General features: G+C 41.0%; 1 protein-coding gene across 7 annotated transcripts in view; it reads right to left on the reverse strand.

The window, feature by feature from the left end:
* Positions 1–23,234, reverse strand: part of MTA3 (metastasis associated 1 family member 3) — a 153,846-nt gene that overhangs the window by 5,483 nt on the left and 125,129 nt on the right. For 6 of the 7 annotated variants that reach the window (XM_058668016.1, XM_058668017.1, XM_058668018.1 and 3 more), the window contains exons 13-16: positions 20,073–20,221; positions 19,049–19,271; positions 11,722–11,808; positions 8,723–8,869 (exon numbers count right to left, since the gene is read on the reverse strand). In XM_058668016.1, the coding sequence (XP_058523999.1) occupies positions 8,723–8,869; positions 11,722–11,808; positions 19,049–19,271; positions 20,073–20,221 (606 nt within the window). Of the gene's footprint in view, positions 1–8,722; positions 8,870–11,721; positions 11,809–18,920; positions 19,272–20,072; positions 20,222–23,234 lie in introns of those variants that run through there. The other variant, XM_058668015.1, reaches the window with a different exon arrangement.

Consider the following 23,234-nt stretch of genomic DNA (forward strand, 5'->3'; position numbering starts at 1 on the left):
AAGGGTATGAGAAAATATTTGGAGGTAATGGATCAACTTACTATCTTGATTTTCCTGAAGGTTCCCTAGTGCATACATACATATGTTGCAACTTACCCAATCACACATTTTTAATATTTACATTCACTAAAAGATAATTACACTGTGTCCTAGGTGTTTTAAAAAGCACTGGAAATGGAAGCTATCTTTATGGGGTTTTAAAAATCTGCACTAGAACAACACGTGCCGGCTCTAGGGAGGCCTAAGAGTCATTCCATTTCAGGTTTAATAAAACTAGGGGAAAAGTTCATTAAAAAACAAAAAACAAAAGCAAAGTTACCTGGTATGACAACAATAATATTAAACAAAATAAATTCAAAACAAGGAGTAATACCAGATAAAGAGGATCAATTCACAATGACTGTATATATATGCCCAATAACAAAATTTGAATTAAAAGTTAGCAGAGAAATCTGGTTGGAAGGTAAAGATAAGAAAAGTCTTCTAGAAATTAAGAAGACACAGAGGTGGAAATGGAGAGAAAAAGTGAAGTCAGAGGGAGAGTCCAGGAGGCCCACACCATCCTGGGTCCCTGCTTTCACTGGGGGCTTTGTCACTGACTGCCCCAGGGAGACCCTCTCAGCGAATCAGCAAGCAGAATATCAGGAAGGGGTTTTCTCAGAGATCTCCATCTCTCACGCTCCCTGCCAAGTGTGCACTTCAATTTCACATGAACCACTTCTTCATTCATTCATATGTGGAACGTTGCTGATAAAAATAAGTATTTCATTGAGGGAGGAAAATGAATACATTATAACCCAGGTGTTTCCTGAGCATAAGGAGTACTCTGTCATTTGCAAGGGAAAACTGGCAATAAAGGAAGAAAATAACAATGAGCTGGTTTGGGAAGCTTTAAATGAGCCCTGGGTGTTCCCAAACCAACTGTGACTGTGACAGACAGTCCATTTCCATTGCCGTGAGCTCACTGAATCAGAGGGCTTCTCTTTACTCTGGTACACAGACACAGGACACAGGGACCACTAAGGTGGGTGCCCAGTCGATGGGCTTGTAAGGCTGGTCTTTATTCTCCTGGGGCATCAAGATCCAGGTATTGAATACCCTCCCTTTCTTTCCCCACCCAATCACCTTTTAAAAGAGACGGAGAGAGAACATGCTTTCATCTTTTAGTTCACTCAAATATGCATAACCACAGGTTCTGGGTCATGATGAATGCAGTAATCAGAAACTCCACCCAGGTCTCCCACATGGACAGAAGGGACCCAACTACCTGAACCCCATCTGCTACTTCCCAGATTACACGTTAGCCAGAAGCTGAAGGGGAAGTGGAGTTAGGATTTGGAGGCAAACACTCTCATAAAAGGATGTGGGCCTCCCAGCTGATGCCAAAATCATGAGGCCAAAAGCCAGCCCCATTGTTCTTATTCTTCTGATGGATGAATTAAACCTCTTCAACCCTCTGCTCAGGGACCTGCTCCCCTTTCTCTGCTGGTTTGTTCCCTTTTCTTTCCCAAACATCTTTCTCTGCAAAAACTAGAGACCCATATGATATTCTGCCAGCTCCACTTTCAGACCACGAATGGTCTCCAAATGAACTTATCTAGACAATAAGATGCTGGACTCTACGCATGGTACATGCCCACAACGAAGGAATCATGACTGGATATGAACTGTACTACTGCAACAATGTGGACGAATCCAACATGGGGGGAGGACCTGGGGAGGGGTTGGGGGAATCCCAGAGCCTATGAAACTGTGTCACAAAATGAAATTTAGAAATATATAAAAAATTAAAAATACAAAAAAACCCCAAAAAACAAACAAACAAAAAACTAGCGACCCAGGTCTTAAGTAAAAGGTTCACTTTCCTTCTCAGAGACCATCCTGAGGTGAGAGAACACGTATGGGACACACCACTGCTGCAGGTGGTGGCTTAACTTGTACGCCACAACATTGGCCCCATGGGGAAACGTTTCCTGGCTCATTTGGCATCCTTCCAGAATATTCCAAAAGTCCAAGTTATAGATGATTCATGCTTTGTTCCTCTACTGTTCTCCTGCATATGGTGTCATAAGCTGAGGGGACCTCAAACACCCTGTGACAATGCTTCAGTTGTCCTAGACCCTCTTGATGGGCTAGGTACTCTCCTATGCTGCTTCACAGTCAATAAACCCTGAAGTCATAATGATTCTTCATGAAATAACTTCCTAAAACTCTCAAAAGTTTGACTCTCAACCAGGTCATGACATTCCAAGCTGAGATAAAGAGACTGGAGGTGAGTCTAAGGACACCTGATGATACTCTTCTATAAACAATATTTCAGAAGATTTGAAAAACACTGCAATTTTTGGAAAGGACAGAACATTTCTAACAGAAGGCAGCCTGGGCCTGAGCATGCCTAACAGTGCCATCAGCTGTCCTTGTCAGTCTATTTTTACTGGAATTTGCAAAGACAGCAGGTGCATGCCCAGAGCTTGCTTACTGATACAATGGCCTTCACCATCTCCCATTTCCTGTGGTGGGAAGCTGACAGTTGGAAGTGCTGTGTCACCAATTTCGGAAACAAATCATCAAAAGGACACTCTCCACACCATAATATTGCACCTACAGGGGCATCCACATTAGATATCCTCTTCCCGGGGCAGCCAGAAAAATGACATTATTGAATGCAGAAAATAAATTTTTAAAAACTAGATTTCCAGTGTACTCAGAAGCCTCAGGGGAAATAAGTCAGAGGAGAGCAGATTAAAGTTTACTGGACAATCCATCACCTTCCCCAGCTCACATGCCCTGGTTCTGTCCCACTGCAAACTCATCTCTCTTCTTCGTGCCTCTTTACTTGGTTTTCCCAGCATGCTCTGTCCTCTCAGGACCTCCAGGATGAGAGCTGCATCACCCTGGAAAGAGCATATGAACCAATGCTCTGTTGATCCCTGTCACTCTACAAGCAGCAGTGCCTCTAGAGGTCCCGGCCCCCCCGGCCACCATGTAATAAAGACAGACTCAACAGGCATTTGCCTGTGCTTGCGCCATGGCATGGAAGGATTCCTGACCCACCCAAGCTCAGGCAGTCGACACTGCAGGAGGAACCAAGGGTGCCTTTGGAGGGAGTGAGGATCACACAAGAGGCTTCCATAGTCCACCTGCCCCTCTCTTTGCTAGAATTCCTTCTGATTCCGCCTGCATTCTGAAAAAACTGTTTTATTTCAAGGTCATGGTGTTCCATCCCCCATGCTTTCAGTTTTCTAAATACATGAGCTAAGGAAGCTAAGCAGGCCTGTTTTAGTTAGTTAGTTAGTTAGTTAGTTAGTTAGTTAGTTAGTTTTGCTTTTGTTATTGCTGTTGTTTTAAAGATAAAAATGTCTTTCATTTACTGATTAATTCCCCAAATAGCTACAATGGCCAGAGCTGGGTCAATTCGAAGACAAAAGCTTTCTCCAAGTCTCCCATACGGGTGCAGGGGCCCGAGGACTTGAATCATTACCCACTGTTTTTCCAGGCCATTAGCAGGAAGCTGGATTGGAAGTGGAGCAGGTGATACATGAACTGACACCCATATGGAATGCCAACACTTGCAGGCAAATGATTGTCCTACTCTGCCACCATACCAGCCCCCACATGCTGTCTTTGATGCTCCTCAAAATAACTCACACGGGGCAACTTCTCTGTATACCTCCTGGGCCCTTATGATGCACAAATACATACTAGCATACCCCTGGCTCACCTTTAAGCAAGTTGTGACTCGGTTTTTGAAAATCAGACTTTTAGGTAAGACACAAATACAGTTATAAGGAAGGTATTGACATCTTATTTATAAACAATTCACACATAAAAAATGGCTGATATCTTAGTAATTTTCCAAATAAAATGTAATAGCAGTTGCTCTTTTAAAATGTAGATAAAATTCTGACATTTAACGAATATCTACAACCTATGCTGGGAATAGTATAGGATTTGACTCAAACATGTTTTTGAATTTCTCCTTTCTTTCCCCCTCCTCCTAATGCTAATCTAGTTCCCAGGCCCCAGCTGCCAGAGTGAGGAGCAGTTTGATACGGCAGAGCAGCTTGGCAGAGCAGCTTGACAGAGCAGGAAGGGAGGTGAAGGGTTTTCATTCCACAGTGATAGGGGTCAGCACTTTGGCTTGGGGGTCAGGAGAGGTAAGTCACCTCTTGCAATGACGGCATCTGATGTTGAAGCTCCTGGTTCCAGTCCTGGTACTCTGCTTTGGATCAAGCTCCCTGCTAATGTGCCTGGGAATATAGTAGAAACTGACCAAGTGCTTGTGCCCCTGCTGCCCATGTGGGATACCCTGATGGAGTTCCTGGCTATTTCAGACTATTAGGGGAGTGAAACAGCAGATGAAATATCAGTATCAATCTCTCTGTTTAAAGTAAATAAATAAGCTTTTAAAATAAAAATAAAAACAATTTTAAAAAGTAAAAACTATTATACTTATTAAATCAAGTAATAAAAATACCCACCACATTTCTCTAAAGATTTGCAAAAACACACCCACCTCCCAAGCACAGAGACCATAAATGTAGTCCCTGCTGTGCTCCACACACAGACTGGGGCCTTACTCATTCAGCAGGGAAAGCAGTAGATTTGGAGTTGAAAGCTCTTCTCTGTTCCTTATGTGTCTGGTAAATCCCATAACCTCTCTGAAATTTGGCTTTCTACTTGACTAGCATTCAAAATGTTAATCACTGCAAAAAAATTCTGAAAGGCAAATGTGATCTGCACTTAGCAGATTTACAGAGGAGAAAGCAGGTGCAAAGGGATCCACCCATGCTTACTCAGGAAGTAATCAGGGACATCAGCAATCAGTCCTCTCTGACTCCAAACACTCAGACATCGTCCTTCCATGCCTCCTGCTCATAGCACAGACAAGTCTTGCCTCCCTGTTGCCCAAGTATTGGGGTCTCACACATGGAACAGTTCCCCAGGATGGATTCTTATGTCCCTGCTGAGGGACTTTGGAATCAACCAATTAGGCTATATGTGGCAGGTGCTTGGTTTGCTGGCAGTAATGATGTCAGAAATCTGTAAGTCAGAAGTGGAGGAGGCAGGTCTGGCATGATGGCTCAATGGCTAAATCTTGGCTTTTATATGTACCAGGATCCCATATGGACACCAGTTCATGTCCTGACTGCTCCACTTCCCATCCAGCTCCCTGACTGTGGCCTGGACAAGCAGCAGAGGAGGGCCCAAAGTCTTGGGACTTTGAACCCACATAGCAGATCTGGAAGAAGTCCCTGGCTTTGAATTGACTCAGCTTCAGCCTTGGCAGCCACGTGGGAAGTGAACCAACAGATAGATGGAAGATCTTTCTCCTCCTCCTCCTGTCTGTGAATCTGGTTTTCCAATAAAAATAAATAAAAATCTTTAAAAGGGGGGAGGGTGAGCAAGGAGGCAGGATTTGGAAACCATCATGGCAGCACATGGAACATGGCTGGATCAGCAGCTAAGAGAAAAGACTGAAGGGTAGAGAGATTAACAAGGTGCTATATCTTAATTTTGTTCTATAATTTCAAACCTTCGTTCTTCCTAATGATATGGTGTGAATAGGCAGGCAGTTAGTTATGCCTAGGTGGGCAGGAAACTTGTTATATAATAGTACATCTCTTCCTGTCAATCATAAGCACCCACTTTCCTAGGATGTACCCATGTCTCATCCAGGAGACATCAGGATGACCATACAGATATTAAACTCCTCACGAAGGTGCTACAAAATTTCCAGATGGCTTTACACATGCTAAAAGAGGCTGAAAATGAGGGACAGCCAGCTTTTTTTCTCCTGACTACAGGTGGGGGTGCTAATTTTTCCCCCTCCCCTCTAGGGATCCTTTGGTCCACCACTCATGACCAACATCTCTCCATGTGGGGCAGCCTACACTCATGTGTGAATGTTTTTTCTCTCACTTTCAAATAACTCCTGTTCTCAGTTGTATAGGCTATATGGTTGCATCCATTCAGAATTCTGACACCTGAATGAGGCAAGAACCTGGATTGAAAATTAAATCCCTCAAGCCCACATCACTGCCATTACTGATTCCCAGGACTGAGGCATCTTGTGTATGAAGATTTCACCTCCTGGTCATCAGAGTCTCTATGTTGCCCCGGGGCCATGCAGTTAGATTAATAGGCCACATAGAGTACAGAGACCCTGTCAGACCAGGTCTTCCCATGAGTTTGTGTCTGTTGTCCCATGAAAACTCATCATTGGGCAAACATTTTTTTTTCCCAGTACATTCAGTTTATCTTGGAAAATCAGCTTGGCCAGGATTCTTTATTACTCGGAAATAAGAAAAGACCCAGTATGTAGGGGAAAGGATTCATTAGGAATACAAGAGGTACATACTTTCCAAAATGTGTGTTTCTGTTACATTTTGGCTTCTTGGCTCTTTACTCCACAGACTCCTGATGGGAAGATCGGGTCCCAGAACATCCACTTCTCCTTTGCTGTCCTGTTCTATTACGCCAGTAGGGGTTGCTAGATGGAACCTGCAAGGCTCTAGAAGAGTCCTAGGAGGAACCTGTACTTTCCTGCTCCTGCAAGTGTGGTCCCAGGAAGCCACAGTTTGTCCCAGACCCAGCCTCATCATCTCTCCTGACAGATGACTGTCCAGTAACACAGGGCCCTTTTCTCAGAGTCCTCCTTGAACTTCTAGTTGCAATAACACCAGCTCCTTCTGTGGTGCTTTCCAACTCTGAGAACAGCACCTGCTTGCTACAACTTCCTCCAAGTTCCAGATTCACCATTTCTGTTCTTCAATATCTGACATGCTGATTTCTCATATGAAATCAGTTGTTAAAACTTATATTTTTATTCTGTTGACCTAGGACAGCATGCTTGAGAGCCACACTCATCTGGAACAGTAGTTTCCAAAGAGCAGACCAAATCAGTCACCCTCAAGTGGAAATCCCAATCCATCTATGGAGTACTTGGTAACTGTTCACAAGCTAATTCACCTCTCTAGGTCTCGCTTTACTCAATCACTTTCATTTATACAATTACTGTATGTGGGGACCTACTACATGCTAGACACCGTGAGAGGCTTAGAGATATAATGATATGCAACACAAACTCCCTGTTCTCCCCTAACTTCCTATCATGTTGATTCAATGAGATAATGTAGTTGAGGGCAGGTGTAGCTTTGCTCCACACACCCTGGCAGTCAGCCGAGACAGTTGGGTCTGAAGGAGTGTTTCAGTGCTGGCTCTTTGCAGATAAAGAGATAGGTAATTTTCCTGGCTGAGGCCAGATTCTTATTCCCTGTACTCCCATGGTCTTGGGCATGTGTTTAGCATGAGCATAAAGGCAGTAACATCCCAGCAACTTCCACTCAGAGGAACATGGCACAAGACAGTCCTGGGGAGGGAATATTTCCAGTTGCCATTTTAAAGAAATTCTAAGGAAAGGGGTTCCTGTGATTCTGAGTCAAGGACAATAGATGCTAACACACAGCCAGGATGGGCACAAAACAGCCATGTGGGTGGAAGAAGACACCAGAAAGCTGTAATGCAACATCAGTCGCAACGCCCTAAGGAGTATACTTATATATACATGTACATCAAAACAGCCAGAACTTATTGTATGATTTCAGCAGCAGCACTATAAAAAAGATTGCAGATTCCATTTAAGCCAGAATCCAGAGGCCCTAATCTGTGGGCAAGGAAAGGCTGGAAAGGAACCCAATTTCCACATTTTGATAGAGTCCCTCCTGAGTCTTCTGTCATCTGGAAACCAAGTACATTGTGGCTAGGGTAAACAGTGCTCTCATTAGCAAGGTCTGGAGCTAACTTTCTTGAAAACCATTGTGACAAATGCAAGCCAAAGTGCTCACCAACCCCTCCCCTCGATTTTTTTTTTTTTTACTCATTTAGAAACAGTTATGATCATCAAGAGTCATAGTGAACAGAAATGACCATAGGAAATTATTATTAGAAGGTCCATTCCACAGCTCTGCTCTAGGGCCTTTTTACAAACAATTTACTGTCACTGAAGGAATTTCAAGTGCCATAGGCATGACAAGTCTGGAGAGAGTTTATTCATAAACAAATATCAACACTTAAATAGTAAAGACAGCTTCAAACTCCAGAACTATTAAAATGAATAGCACTATCCAAGTGACTTAATATAGCTGTGCTTAGAGTTCAAATGGGAAGATAATTTAGTTCTACCTGAAGTCATAAGATGGCCAAGCCCATGAGAGGAGTAATTCAGTTAAGAGGTGATATTTCTCAGTGTTCCCATTTCCAACCAATTATTATTCTTGCACTTAGGATATCACCCAGGCAATTCCTCTCACAACCTGTAGCACTCTTGAGCAATTACAAAAATCCATAAAGTGAAAAGAAGCAGAGAAAAAAAATGCCAAATTCAGAATGACCAGAACCCTCAGAGAGAACTGCCACATCATGATGCTCAAGGCAACTTAAGCAAATCCCAGTCAGCACGTTATTAACCAGTGGTGTCTGGAGCCAGGCAAGCCTTCCTAGGGCAGTTCCACTGATAAAACCAACAGACACCACTGGGGAAAAGGTCTTCCCCCTGGCACATGGCCTCTGGCCTCTCTGCACCCCTCCCCAAACATTTGCATCCTGTAGCACACCTGTTTGGAACATATTCCTTGGACTTGAGAGGTGACACAACTGAGCGAACCAGAGCAAAGGGGCCCTGGCCCTGGGAGCGGCCTGTGGAAACCCCGGGCTGACATACCATCCAGGCCGTTGTGATGAGTGTAGTTTCTCTTCCCCAGAATGCTCAGAGACGTGTGGTTCGGGGTAGTTAGCATCCTCTTGGTAGTTGTGGTTTGCAGGCTTGGTGCAGATCGGATTACATTAGGTTTCTTCGCAGGATGGATCTCTGACAGGGGTGGGGGTAGGGGTGGAAAAGGTTTCTCACTCAGAACATCATATTAATAATCTCCATGTGCATTTACACTGGCTAATAGGCATACATCGTCTTAATGAGCTCAGAATCTGTTCCTTAGGAGGCAGCCAAGGACCTGCATAATGAATCAGCTTCAAGTGTTGTTGCCATGGCTGTAGGCCTCAAGGAAGCCAGGTCTTCCCCCTGTTGCCTGAGCTCTTGAGCCTCAGGTTGTGAGCACAAAAGGGCAGAGTAGCGAGCCACTTCACATAAGACTAACCGAGGGAGTAAAGCATCTGACTCTTCAGATGAACCAGAAAAAGGATGTATGCAGAGGTAGCCCAAGGGGTGTGTGTCGGGGGGAGCCACCTCTGCGCTCATCAAACCAGGAACATACATACAGCATGCCTCGTGTGTGAGTTTTCTGAAAAAGATTCCTTTTGTGGCTCTGCCACTCAGGGTGTGGAACTAGGGTCAGCCACGTCCAGCTCAGAACATTTGGATAACATATGCAATCTGAAATCGAAGTCCAAACACAATAGGCAAGAGACAGAGGAACTGCTTTGACCAAGGAAGTACCATAAAACTACACTGGGTGTGCGGTATATGTGAAGTACATTGTTGTCAGCCACGAAGCCTAAAACTGCTAGCACTTTCTGTAGATGGATGCAAATTCAAACAGTGTGGGAACAGGATTTAGGGATTTCAGTCTGTTTACTAACGTTAGGCCTCCAAAGCCTCCTCCTGCTCACTGAATCCCAGAGTTGTAGCCCAGCATGCCATCCATGCCCAAGCCATTCTGCCTTCCACTCTCTCACCACCTGAGCTAAAAGCAGACATCAGCTTGATTCACTGAAATTTAGAAATAGCCATCCAGATAGTTAGGATTACCATATAGCAGGCTGGTCAAAATCTTATACATGTCAATATTAAGAAATGGCTTAAGTACTACCCTAAAAAATGTGCATTTCCCCCGCCCCCCAGCATAGCATTGAATGCCTGCTAACCTTTTTTCATTGCATGCTCCACCCTCCAATGCTCTGTCCAGACCAGACCACCTGCCTTTCCTCAACTTCTTGGGTTCTTGGACTCACTGTGGCCTTTGTCTATCTGGTTCTCTTGACCTCATGCAGGGAGAAAATGTTCTTGTATCCTTCCATTGTTGAGATCAACTACTACTTTCTTAAGTCAGGCAGTCCTAATACTCAGTGGAGATAACTCCTGCTTCCTCTAAGTGCCTAGTGCATATTAAGACCTGGAACTCTACAGCACCTAATTCTCTTTCATTATTTATGTGTTTTTCTCAACAGACTAAGATCTTTGAGGGCAATGTCTTATTCATGTGGCTGTACCCAAAATCACTACAGTGTTTGGGTACAGTAAACATGCAGAAATATGTTGCATAGGAATGCAGTTCATGGGGCTTATCTTGTAGGAATAGAAACCAATTGGCCCACAGTAGAAATACACTGTCATTTTCATGACCAGAACTTTGCCCTGTAAGGTGGGAAGGGGCTTCCAGGAGTTGGTCTTGCTTGGGAATAAAGATGAATATCTTAAAGGATTTTATCGCTACGACCTAGATCATGCCCCTGGTAACCATGCCGTTACTTTAGGGGATATCAAAGCAACTCTTCTTCCTCTAAAAAATGAAACAAGAAACAAGGTCACAGGGTAACAGCAAGGGTGCTGTCAGCTTCAGATTTCTAGGACATGGATAAGGACTATATAACATCCCCAGTTCAAGGCCCTACTTTGATTTCTAAATGACTGAATGTCTGGATGCTACATTATCTATCAATCTTTCTGACACAGCAGTAAGGTGTGGAGCAATTCTCACTACATTTCACTTTTATTGAGAAAATGAAAAATATTAGAAGCATGAAATCATGCCACTTGTATTTCTAGGTATCGTGAGGGATTATTATTGTGTAAATTATTTAACTTAAAACTTTAAAAAATCAGAAGTCATCATTCGGTAATGCTATGGTATTCTTAGTTGTAGTATTTTCACATTAAATTGAGCCATCATCTTTGGAGATTTCTGTGTGAGATAGCATGATGAAATCAGGGAGTCATATAAAACATTCTTTCATGGCAATCTTAATTGGCACATCAAAACTGTAAATATTTTTTCAGGATAGATAAGAAATGAGTTTGACCTCATATTTTTATGAGAGAGTAGATAAGTCAGTCCTCTATTTTAAGGGAGAAGTGAGGGGACACATTGGGACAGGTTAAGCCACCACTACAACACCAGGATTCCATATGGGTACAGGTTGAGTTCCAGCTGCCCTGCTTTCACTACAGCTTCCCTCTAATAGCCTGTAAAAGCAGTAAAAGATGGCCCAAGTACTTGGGCCCCCGATCCCACATAGGAGACCCAGATGAAATTCCTGGCTCCTGGCTTTGGCCTGCCTTACCCCTGGCTGAAACTATGAGCTAAGAGTTTCATCTGGGTCTCTCACAAATGTGCAGGGGCCAAACCACTTGAGCCATCTTCCATTACTTTTGCAGGCCATTAGCAGGGAACTGGATGAGAAGTGGAACAGCTGGGACTTGTACATATGGGAATGCCAGTGCCATGGGCAGTGACTTAACCTACTGTGCCATAGAGCTGGCCCCTCAATGAGTTTTCTTGAAACAGTAAACATACCTCTACAACTGTGTATGAATATGTGTTGATAATAAAAATAAAAATTTCCAAAACACACTGACCATACATGTGAAAGTACCCAGTTTCACCTTTCTGAAATACTTAAACTTAGTATGTCCAATTACAATGGTCAAGTAATTATGACACACAGAAATTTCTTTGAGTTTTTCCTCGATTAGAAAATACCCACCTAAATACCCAATGATACATGCCAAAGGTTTCCTAGTGCTTTTGCTTTTCAGGGGACTTCCAGATAGTTCAGCATGTCTGTCTGCATCTGAGGAGAGAAAGAAACATGGAGACAACCAGTGAGGTGGATTCTCTACCTACACCACACACACTGCAGAAATATAAATGTGCAAGTGAAAACAATGCAAAACGTCCACCAGATTTCTGTATCATTTCCTTTTGGACTTGATAAAACCATTTCTAGCCCAGGTTCCCCAATCATTGAATTATAAAAAACACTCACCTCAAAGGCCCATATGTCTGTAACTATTAAACACTTCACATACAGGCTGTCTTTCTGTATGTGCTGATCTGAAAGGCAACACAAACGTGCTTCCTATCTGGACCCAGCATTCCTATATTATTGTGAGAAAATGTGCATGAACTACAGGATGGAGTCAGTTTATAAAATAAGATTCATCTAGCTTGGGTGATAATGACAGCTGACAAAGACAACATTCTCAGCAATCTCGGACACGGATGGAAAGGGAAGTTGCAACGTATTTTGGCAATACCCATTAGAAGAGAACCTTGCAAAAGGCCAGTTGGCTTTCATACTGGTTTTCCATCCCTTATAGACTACTAAGACATCATAAATGCTGAGGTTTTAAAGGATACCTGTATGCATAATATTTCATTCAACAACTAAAACAGTAAGATACTCTGAAAGTAGATGTTAGATCATATTTTTGTCACATTCCTCAGTTTATCATAAGACAATTCAGACAGAGAAAACAGACAACGCAGACACTTATAATTAATTCTTTAGATGGAAGAGTAGATGTGGAACATGGCTGTCTCTCACCCCAAATAGCTATATTCTAAAAAGTTTGAAGAGACAAAACAAAAAATATTGGGCATTGAAATATTCCTTTAATTTGCAGATACTGTCTTGAAGCTTAAAAGAGTAGCTTTAGCTGATATGATTCTATCCTGTTTATGTTTTTTTCTTTACCTGTGAGATTTTTATTCTACCAGAGAATTTTACCTTTTGCAAGCTGAGACCTACATTTCTAGACATGAATGCAGGAAATTTTCTGACACTCAGAGCAATATGCTAATGGTGTTAAATGTAAAATTTAATCTAGAACTTCAAATAATTTAAAATAGAACCTTTTGTATAAATTCTAGACCTTTTTTATACCAAGAAAAATTCTTTCCCCAATACTATTAGATAGAAGGTGAGAAAAAACTTAAAAAAAGAGAACACACAAGCAACAATAATCTATGTACCCCCATTATTGGTTAATTATGTAACCACTAAAAATGAAAAATGATCTGATTTCTTATCCTTTTTAATTACTTTTCTTTGAGAAAAATATTGTTTATGATATTTTTTCACCTGCTATTGAACAACAGCAAAGACAAGGGCAGAAATATCAGAAGCATCCTTTGGAGAAGTAATAAAAAATAATCATCAGGAAGAAACCCAAACACGACAAGGAACAAATACTTGTCAAATCCTTGAGTTATTACCATGTAATTCCTTCTTAATATTACTATCTCATCTAAAATTCAAGTTCTAGTTAGATAAGGACTAGGCAGCATTTTACTTCTCTAGCAACAAAGCTTGAGTGAATTGTCTTGGTTGTTTTCTTAATGTCTAAGACAACTGCTGTATTCCTAGGAATAAGGTTAACATGGCTCTTGATTTCAATGTGTGAGGTCCAATGGCAAACAGCTACCATGGTTCCAACTGATGAACACTGAGGGATATAACCACTGCTTTGATAAGAACAAATCCACTGAAGAGATCAACATAATATCTTTTAGAGATATTTCATTTTAGCCTATACTCATTTTGCTCTTAATTTCTCATTAAATCAGTAGGATTAATGATCAGATGTTCAAGTCAAGATTCACATTACAAGGCACCTCTGAGCTAAGATCAGAACTCCTCAGAGAGATCCATCATTTGCTAATATTCATGACATTTTAAAGTTGGTGGCAAGAATTATGTCTCAATTAGGAAGAGATTAGAGAGAAAGGTGCTAAGATTACAATCACATTTTACTCTAGAAGAACTGCAGCCACTCCCTGAGACAACAGCCATCATCCACAGGATGATCTGGGCCATATTCAATACCCTCAGGCCTGGGGTGCTACCTGTCCGTCCTTGCTCTCTAATCACTCAACTGGCTTGTCTAGCAGAAAGATATGCCAACAGAGAGAGTGCACAGATGAAGGCAGTGACCAGAGAAAGCCCGAAGAACCAGAAGAGAGGGAACATCTGCACCCAACCTGAGTCCCGGTTGGGCACAGGCAGGTTTTTGGCTTCTGTAGGGATAAGCCCTGCCTGCTTGAGGTGAACATGGAAAATGAGTCTTTTTTAATTTTTCAACTCACATTTACTTTTTTGCAAATTTTAGAAATACTGGGAGTATGGTTGAAACAGAAAAATTGCAAAATGTATCCATTGAATTAAAATTCATTAAAATACTTTACATGGCTTTCAAGACCCCTGCCAAAAAAAACACCATCAGTACAATTTGCTTGTAGAACTCTAAAAGCATTTCTAGACAAGACATAAAACCCAGATGCCATAAATTTTTTTTTGATAAGGATAAACTTCTGTTTTAAACTGCAGGGCCAGTGTAGTATAGTAGTGGGTAAAACCACTACCTGCATTGTTAGCATCCCACATGTGCAACAGTTAGCGTCTCTGCTCCTTCACTTCTGATCCAGCTCTCTGCTAATGCACTTAGGAAAACAGCAGCAGATGGCCCAAGTGCTTGGGCCTCTGCCAACCACATGAAAACTCTGGATGCAGTTCCAGGTTCCTGTCTTTGGCCTGGCCCAGCCACAGCAATTGCAACCATTTGAGGAATGAAACATCATATGGAAGACCTCTCTCTCTAACTCTGCCTTTCAAACTAAAAAAAAAAAAAAAAAAATCCTTTTTTAAAAGAACCTGCTTGGTTCTTTTAAATGTACCATTAGCAAAGTCAAATACAGAACAAGGGGAATATTTGCATTGCATATCACAGTTCAAGAGCTAACTCCATTAACAGAGGTTGTTTGGTTGTAGAGATCAAGATGTCATCTGAACTGCTGGGGTGTCCCTGTAGGAGTGCCTGTGTTAGAGCCCTGACCTCACACTCATGCCTGGCTTCCTGCTGGTGTGACCCTGGGTACAGCGGGTTGTGGCTCAAGCACTTGGGCCCCTGCCATAGCTGGGAGGTGTGGTCTGAGTTCTTAGTTCCCAGTAACATCCTGGCATTTAGGGAGAGAACTCTCTCTGCCTCTCAAAACAACAAGAAACCCACTAAGATGTTAAAAAGTCCCCAAATTTAGTAACACTTCATCTAGGGGCTAACAGGCCAGGGGCAAAAACAGTTAACAGAAAGGGAAATAAAAATGACTTTCAAATATATGCAAAGGTTTCTATCTCACTCAAAACAATAAATGCAAACTAGGTGTCACTGGTCTACTGGTGACAAGGTCCGAGAGAAGTGGGCATTCACTGGTCATGAACCACAGTTTTCCTGAGGACAACTGAGGAATAGCAGCAGAAATTCAAACGCATGTGCCTTGACCCAGCTCTCCCAGAAACTTTGCAGACAGTGCAAAATGACATTTGCATGTTTGTTGCAACATTATTTATCGTTGAAAATAACCTAAAAATTAAATAGGGAGGTTAAATTATGGGATAGAACAATGTATACAGAATGCTACTATCTTCACAAAACCCAAGAACACATCTTCCTAGATCCTTACAAATGCACAGATAATCATGCATACTTAAAAGACAGTTTGGCTACTTCCAAAATGGGTAAATCAGGAATAGGAAGGTAATATGTAACCACTTTTACACCTTTAAGCACATTTAAAGTATCTATTTAGAAATAAAATGTTACTGTAAGTAAAATAACAAAACACCAAAATAAACCAAAACTGTTCTAATGTTTAAGGCTTAAAATTTCAGCAAAGTACATTACAATTATTCATCACTTTCAATGAGAAATTACTAGACACACACTTAAAATATTCAACAAAATTCTCATGAATTGAGGATCCTGGGATTCTCTCAAATCTGTACTAATATCTTCAAACAGAAAACCGGCCTTTGGTAACTTTCAGATAACTCCATACAGGGGGATTCAGAGGCTGCTGGAGTCTGGTGTTAGCTCTGAGACCTGCTCATCTGTACAAGCTGCCAGGGCAACCTTTTTCTATTAACTGCTTCTATGAGTGTCTATCAAATATGATCCTTCTAATACAATTAAGTTAACTTCAGTCTCTGACATATGTGAAATCATACTTCATGCTCATCAGGTATTTGAATTTTTTCATTCTTGACAGAGTCATATAGGAAGTCTGAGATCCTAGCTCATGGCAGTGAGAAAAGACATTGTTGTCATGGTATAGCTTTACTGCTGCTGGGGTCGGGGGAGCATGAGGAAGAGACAGAATGCCTAAACTTAATGTGGTTAGATGTGCTATTTGGGCTCCAAGTCTTGTGAACAACACAGTACTTGACTTTATGTAATGTTTTGTGTTTTGGCCCACCAAGGCATTTTTATAAGCACTGTACGCATGGCAGAACGGGCCTGGGCATTTTACTGGGGGGTGGTAATTTTGGGCATGAACCTGTATACATACATATAAGGGCACATTATTTACATCTAAATGGGTATTTGGGGAAACTGGTTTTAAAATTACATACATTCAGATAGATATCTCAAATTTTAAACATATTGGTCATACTATTTACTTGCTTTTAAGTTATTTTTTTAAACAGGAAACATTTTCATGACTCAAAAGGAAAAATTTTAAATATTAACAGATCTCATCGTCTTCTTAACTTCTTGCAAAGACTTTTCTTTTTACCAAGTCTTTCAAAATACTTCTGGATGAAAATAAAGGCCAAAGAATGTTATGCCCAATCCAAAAAGTTTCCTCTCAACAGGAACTACTTCATAAATCAAGGATGAATAGTTGTGACCAATGCTTCTCTCAGCTGTTTGAGTCTGTCTCCCTAGCCTGCTATTTCATCGCTCTTAGGTAGTCTTACTTCATGAACTCTGCCTGCGTCACTGGGTGCCATACTGCTGCTGCTCCAAGTCATGGAAGGGGTCACTTTTCAGTGTGCTCACAAGAAAAACTCATTTCTTCCTCAGCATAATGATGAGTTATTCAAAATATGTATTAATTACAACTCTTAACCTATCAATATTTTTAGAATAACAAACTGCCAAAGGATTTAGAGGTACATTAATTTTATTGGAGTATTAGGTGGGGGCTGTCATCATTGCCCTTGGGAAAACCAAGCAAAATTCTTCTGGAAAGCAAAAACAAAACTACCTATATGTGTGGCCAGTGGATGACACGCATGGTTGCCTGTGGATACTAGGGCCTTAAAATCTAGTCTCCGTAACAAGCCAAGATTAAGAGACCTGACAAACAGATAACAACTTGCGTAAGAGTGAAGATGGGATAAGATTCAGACACTAGGAAAAGGATTAATTAGTTGACTAAAAAACAATGAATGAATAGATGCAACTGAAACATTGTCATTTTAGCTATTAGGGTAGCATTAATTATTATAACAATCTGATTCTCTGTAACCAGTGAAGATAAATACATAATAACATATGCTCTTTGAATCTCATCACAATAAATATTCTTTTCTATATGCTTACAGAAATAAAATACAGGTAATCTAATCTTGACTTTTTTTAAAGCACATGACCTTCAATTAAGGAAAAAAATTAGAATGAAGTGACAGAAAAACACACTTTGCTGAAGAATCAAAATAAAGATGACATGCAAATTAACCGAAAATCAACAGGAGACAAAGGTTTTCTCAGCAGCCAATTAAGGTGGGTGGTGATGGTTTCTTTTCCATTCAAAGGAACAAAAGATGATACTGGCTCCGGGTCAATTTCAATGCAGGAATTTCTTAATTTTCTTTCTCAAATGTTTTATTGTTCTTTTTAGTTAAGAAATTACATTAAAATATATGTGTTTTAAAGCAACAATTTGGTTAAATATGTTTATTTCCAGTTCCTCAAATGGGTAAGGAGATAAGCTAAGAACACTTAGCCGGAAATGCTAGTACAAGAACCTCGAGTTAAAAAGCTAAATTCTCAAATATCACTGAATCTAACATTCAATTTCCCCTCCATGGGAATCTGATACTGCTACCAGTTCCACTCTTCTTTTCACAAAGCACTTTTCCTCTATTACTGAGCTTTTACTTGTCAGTTGCAAAGCCTTTTGACTGTTCTGCTCAAAATTACCTTTGTGAAAAACTGAAAACCAAAAAAATGCATTCTCAGTCATCACTCTTTTATGAATCAAAGCGGAGCAACTTACGAAAGGAAAAGTAAAGAAACAGCATCTGACTGCCTTTAAGATTTCCTATCTATGCAGACAGCAAGCTTTCTGATCCCTGAGGGGAAGAACTGCATGGCTCTAACATACTAGCCAGAGTGTGACTCCAGAGTAAACACACAAATTATGTACATATTGCAGAAACATGGCTTTAACAGTAAAATCAACAGTTCACTGGTGCATATGGCTTGTGTTCTAATAAAATGAAGCATACGACTGAAATTGTTGAAAATAAGTGATGTCATGTAATGATATATATGTGATTATGAAATGGAAAACAAATAACACAAATAGACTGCTTTACCACAAATTCAGATGATGGCATGTAATAACCCAATGTGTACTTTCAGAAAAATCACCCAAAATGATTTAAAAATTTTTGTCATTTCCTAAACCCTTTAATAAGGAAATGTGCTATGCAGTGTACCATGAATCTCTTATGTTGTATGACAGTAAAAGGGTCATGTGAAAATGAGAGGTTTACTAAAACATACAATTTCTAATTAGTGTACTGGTAAATTTTATTCAAACCCAATGAATCCAAGTAAGTCTGGCCTGTGTTGCATCATACAGGATTTCATTGCAACACCATCCTCAATGGTTCTGTTGAGACACCATGAACAGGCAAAAATGTTTCAATCAGGGCTCTTTAAGCAATTCCATTACAAAACTCCAGGGACAGGATCACCTCCAACCACCCTTTTATTGGGCATCACTATTTGTTTGATAAATATTTATAGAAATTGTGATTTTTTTTTCTTTCAGGTTGGCATGATACAAATGGCAACAGACAAAAACAATGTTAAAAAAAAACAAATAAAAGGCTGTACACAGGAACTTATGTTTATTGCAAACAAACAAACCAAAAGGGGGGAAAAACACAGAGAAAAGAGTGAAAGAAGCAGATGGTCAGAAGCACAACAAGTAAGGTTAAGAATTTAAAAACGTCTTACATTCTGCCCTAATGGCAGCATAATTAATAGCAACAAATGGCCGTCTTGCTGCCTGCCGCAACCGGAGAGTGTTTTTGCAGACCTGACGTGCAAATTTTGTGAAATATGTAGTATGAAGGAAGAAAGCTTGACGCGTCTTCACTGCAGACTTTGGACTGCCAGTGTTTCGGACTGGCATCCCTTGCATGGCCTGGCGGGACATGTGACTTCTGACCCGGGTGTCCTGCAAAGTCAGAGACCAACAAACGTTAACAAACAGAGCATGTCAAAGTTGATACTACTTGCATCATGCTCAAAACACAGCACAGTTTTTAAATCTTCCACCAAAGTTTCTATACCTTACTACTCTACTCCCAACACAGAGAGCAGAGAAGTGTGCTCCTTGGGAAGAAGGTGAGAAGGGAATGCAATTGGAGGTGTAGTCTGTGCTTCTACGGAGCAACTCCAAATCACATTAACATAGTAAGAAATTGCTGAGGGAACTGTCCTTCTTTTTGATTTGTTTTCTAGGTCAAGGAGTCCTGAAACCCTGTGGGTGTTGGGAAACAACTATTGCCCTCTGGTACACAAAGGGGTTTAAACAGCTTCAATCTAGGAGGATTTTTACTAAAATCATGTATCAACTATTGTCTGTATCTTATCGTCCTTCCACAATAGCCTGAGGAAGAAGAAAATGCTTAATTTGCATTTATTACTTTATGTAAGAAGATGTTTAACAGTACCTGAAAGTTACAAACATTTAATTTGTCAACTCTGGTTGTGCTAACACCTCCCACTTATAGTACTCCTTTGTCTGAGTAATTGCATTATGATCATTCTTTTGAACACCTGGGAGGGAAAAAAACCTGCTTTCCACTTCCTCCTTCCACAACAACCCTGAATATAGAGGTACTATGTTTAGTTATAAAACTAGTTTTGCTCACTCTGACATCATCTTTATACTTTACTTTGGTTTTCAGGGAACAATCTAATCTCTGAATAACAAGACATTTTCAACACCAGAAAAGACTACTGCTCATGTTACCTCTGAGGTTGGGCTGGGAGATAACTTTTCTTCTGACTGGGTGGGCATTTTCAAGCCTCCGTATTTTTTCCAATAAAGCCAACAAGTTGCACATAATCTACACTGCATATTAGGTGGGCCCCAAGAATACCACTGGTGAGATTGTGTAGCTAAAGATGAGAGAAAAATAAGAAAAAAAATAGATTGCCATGTAATTTGTAACATTAAAACAAATATTATCAAATACTTCAAAAATGTCCCAAAGCATCTTTAAGTGTGTAGCACAACTTTTCTTTTTCTGATAAGCCAAATAAAAAAGTACAACATATACATGTATTTTTCATTAAACCATATATCAAGTGTCTGTGGTATTAACAGACTATTTGGAGCAGCATCCTATATTTTGCATTTTAATACTGAGCAAATTTTTGTTTCACTAATTCAAAATAACTTTGATGCACATTTCTCATGAAGATAGTATTTTTATTACTTATGCTTATACCCTAAATCAGTTTCCTTTTAAAAATTTTTTATTTTACTTTTAATATTGTTTCCATAGTTAATAAGAATGCTCATTATGCCTCCAATTAGGGTGGGGAGGGTCAAGTAAGGAGGAAGGTGGGTGGGACAAATGTTTCAGTCTTTTGTTTTGTTCTTCTGTGTTTGAAGAGGAGAAGGGGGTTGCTTCTTGCTGTCAAACAACATCAGCACCTGGGGATGGACAGAGTCATTTGATGATCTCACAGATCCCACTAGGGGAAGAGTGTTCCCAGGGTATTGCTTCAGTGGTTTAGACAGCTTTGAAAGGTTGTTAGTTTCATTGCTCCAGGGTTGAGAAAATCTTTCCAAGCAAGGTATATTGGCTGACAAAGCCCACCCTAGTGTATCCACAGACCCAGGAGCAGGCTGCAAAGTTTGGCCAGGAGGATTGTCCAACCTATTCAGTCAGGTGAGTTGTATGGCCCAGTCTGGCTCAGCTCGTCACCGTCCCTAGCTCTCTGTGTAAACCAGCAGGGATGCAGTACCACAGAGGTGAGCCTACAAGTCCCCTGCAGAGTCTGCTCCCAGGTTCCAGCAGTTTAACGTTTATCTTGGTACGGGAGTAAGTCACACTTCCTAAGGTCATGGTTCAGAAACTACCTATTCTTTTGATTTACAGTAATTAAGGTTTTCCAGTCTTCACTGGAAAGGTTAGGAATCTAACAGAAATAGTCTCTATTTTCCAATCAATTAAATATTTTTACAGTTCTCTTCTAAAAACAGAATCTTTTTCAAAAACTACAAATTCCTAACAAGTAAGCATATACAGCTTGTGGAACAATGTAAATTAAAACCCCGGGCCCAGCACAATAGCGTAGTGGTTAAAGTCCTCACTTTGAATGCGCTGGGATCCCACATGGGCGCTGGTTCTAATCCTGGCAGCCCCACTTCCCATCCAGCTCCCTGCTAGTGGCCTGGGAAAGCAGTCGAGGACGGCCCAGGGCCTTGGGACCCTGCACCCGTGTGGGAGACCCGATAGAAGCTCCTGACTTCTGGCTTTGGATTGGCTCAGCTTCGGCCGTTGCAGCAGCTTGGGGAGTGAATCACCGGATGGAGGATCTTCCTCTCTGTCTCTCCTCCTCTCTGTATATATCTGACTTTCCAATAAAAATAAATAAATCTTTTTTAAAAATGTAAATTAAAGACCCAAATATGTTGACTTTTCATATGGCTGACTAACACTGCTAGTCTGTAATGATTTTATCTTGCAGTTTAAATCACAGCTACGTAACATTTTTAAATATTCACATTCAAAATGGATCTGAAGTTTAAGATAGAAAACATCTATGTTGAAACAGTTACTTGAAGTGGAGCATAAAAATGGTTCTAATGCTACAAATCTGCCTTGGAATACTCTTCTCTGATCTGTAATAAGTTATCTTCCTCAGACCATAATGTTCAAATGGTGTATATTAAGATGCCACCCTACACCTCCCAATCCAACAGCAAAAAAGAAAACAGTGAATTACATTCAGGTTGCCTTTTACTCTACTAGGAATAGTATGTGTATTCGCTGTTATTTTTGGAGGGATCTTTATAAACAGAAGCATAAAAGCCTTCCCTCTTAAGTCGATTCTTTTTAAATAAAAAAATTTTAAATCCTAAATATTAAGTCATGGATGTATTTGGATTCAAAATATGAAATTTCACTTACATTTAAATATAAAATTTTACTGACACTAATGACAAGCCATAATTAAAAAACAACAACAAAAAAACCCCATATCTTATTTATTTGAGAGGCAAAGAGACAGATAGTAAAAGTAAGAGTTCCTATCTGTTGTTATCACAAGCAGCAAGCCCAGCTCTGACCCCAGGACCCAGGCCTTCCACAAGAGTGACAGGAACCCAATCACCTGTGCCATCACAGCTGCTTCCCAGGTAGGCGGTAACAGGAAGCTCATGTTAGGAGCAAGAACTGGTCATTGGGGCCTGGCGCAGTGGCCTAGCAGCTAAAGTCCTCGCCTTGAACGCTCCAGGATCCCATATGGGCGCCGGTTCTAATCCCAGCAGCTCCACTTCCCATCCAGCTCCCTGCTTGTGGCCTGGGAAAGCAGTCGAGGAAGGCCCAGTGCATTGGGACACTGCACCCGTGTGGGAGACCCGGAAGAGGTTCCAGGCTCCTGGCTTCGGATCGGCGCAGCACCGGCTGTTGCGGCTCACTTGGGGAGTGAAACATCGGATGGAAGATCTTCCTCTCTGTCTCTCCTCCTCTCTGTATATCTGACTTTGTAATAAAAATAAATAAATCTTTTAAAAAAAAACTGGTCATTGAACCCAAGAGACATCTTCACTGATATCTCAGCAGCTAAACATCCATCTTTTAACTATTATTATTATTTTATTTTATTGCAAAGGCAGGATCACATTTATGAAGAGAAGGAGAGACAGAGAAAGATATTCCATCCACTGGCTTACTCCCCAAATGGCCACAATGGCCAGAGCTGAGCCGATCCAAAGCCACAAGCCAGGAGCTTCTCCAGGTCTTCCACAAGAGTTCAAGGTCCCAACAACTTGGACATCCTCTGCTGCCTTCCCAGATCCTAAGCAGGGAGCTGGAAGGGAAGCGATGCAGCCAGGACATGAACCAGAGCTCATATGGGATGCTGGTACTTACAGGTAGAAGATTAGTCCATATAGCCA

The sequence above is a fragment of the Ochotona princeps genome, chromosome 8 (genome assembly GCF_030435755.1).
Source record: "Ochotona princeps isolate mOchPri1 chromosome 8, mOchPri1.hap1, whole genome shotgun sequence".
NCBI lineage: Eukaryota > Metazoa > Chordata > Mammalia > Lagomorpha > Ochotonidae > Ochotona > Ochotona princeps.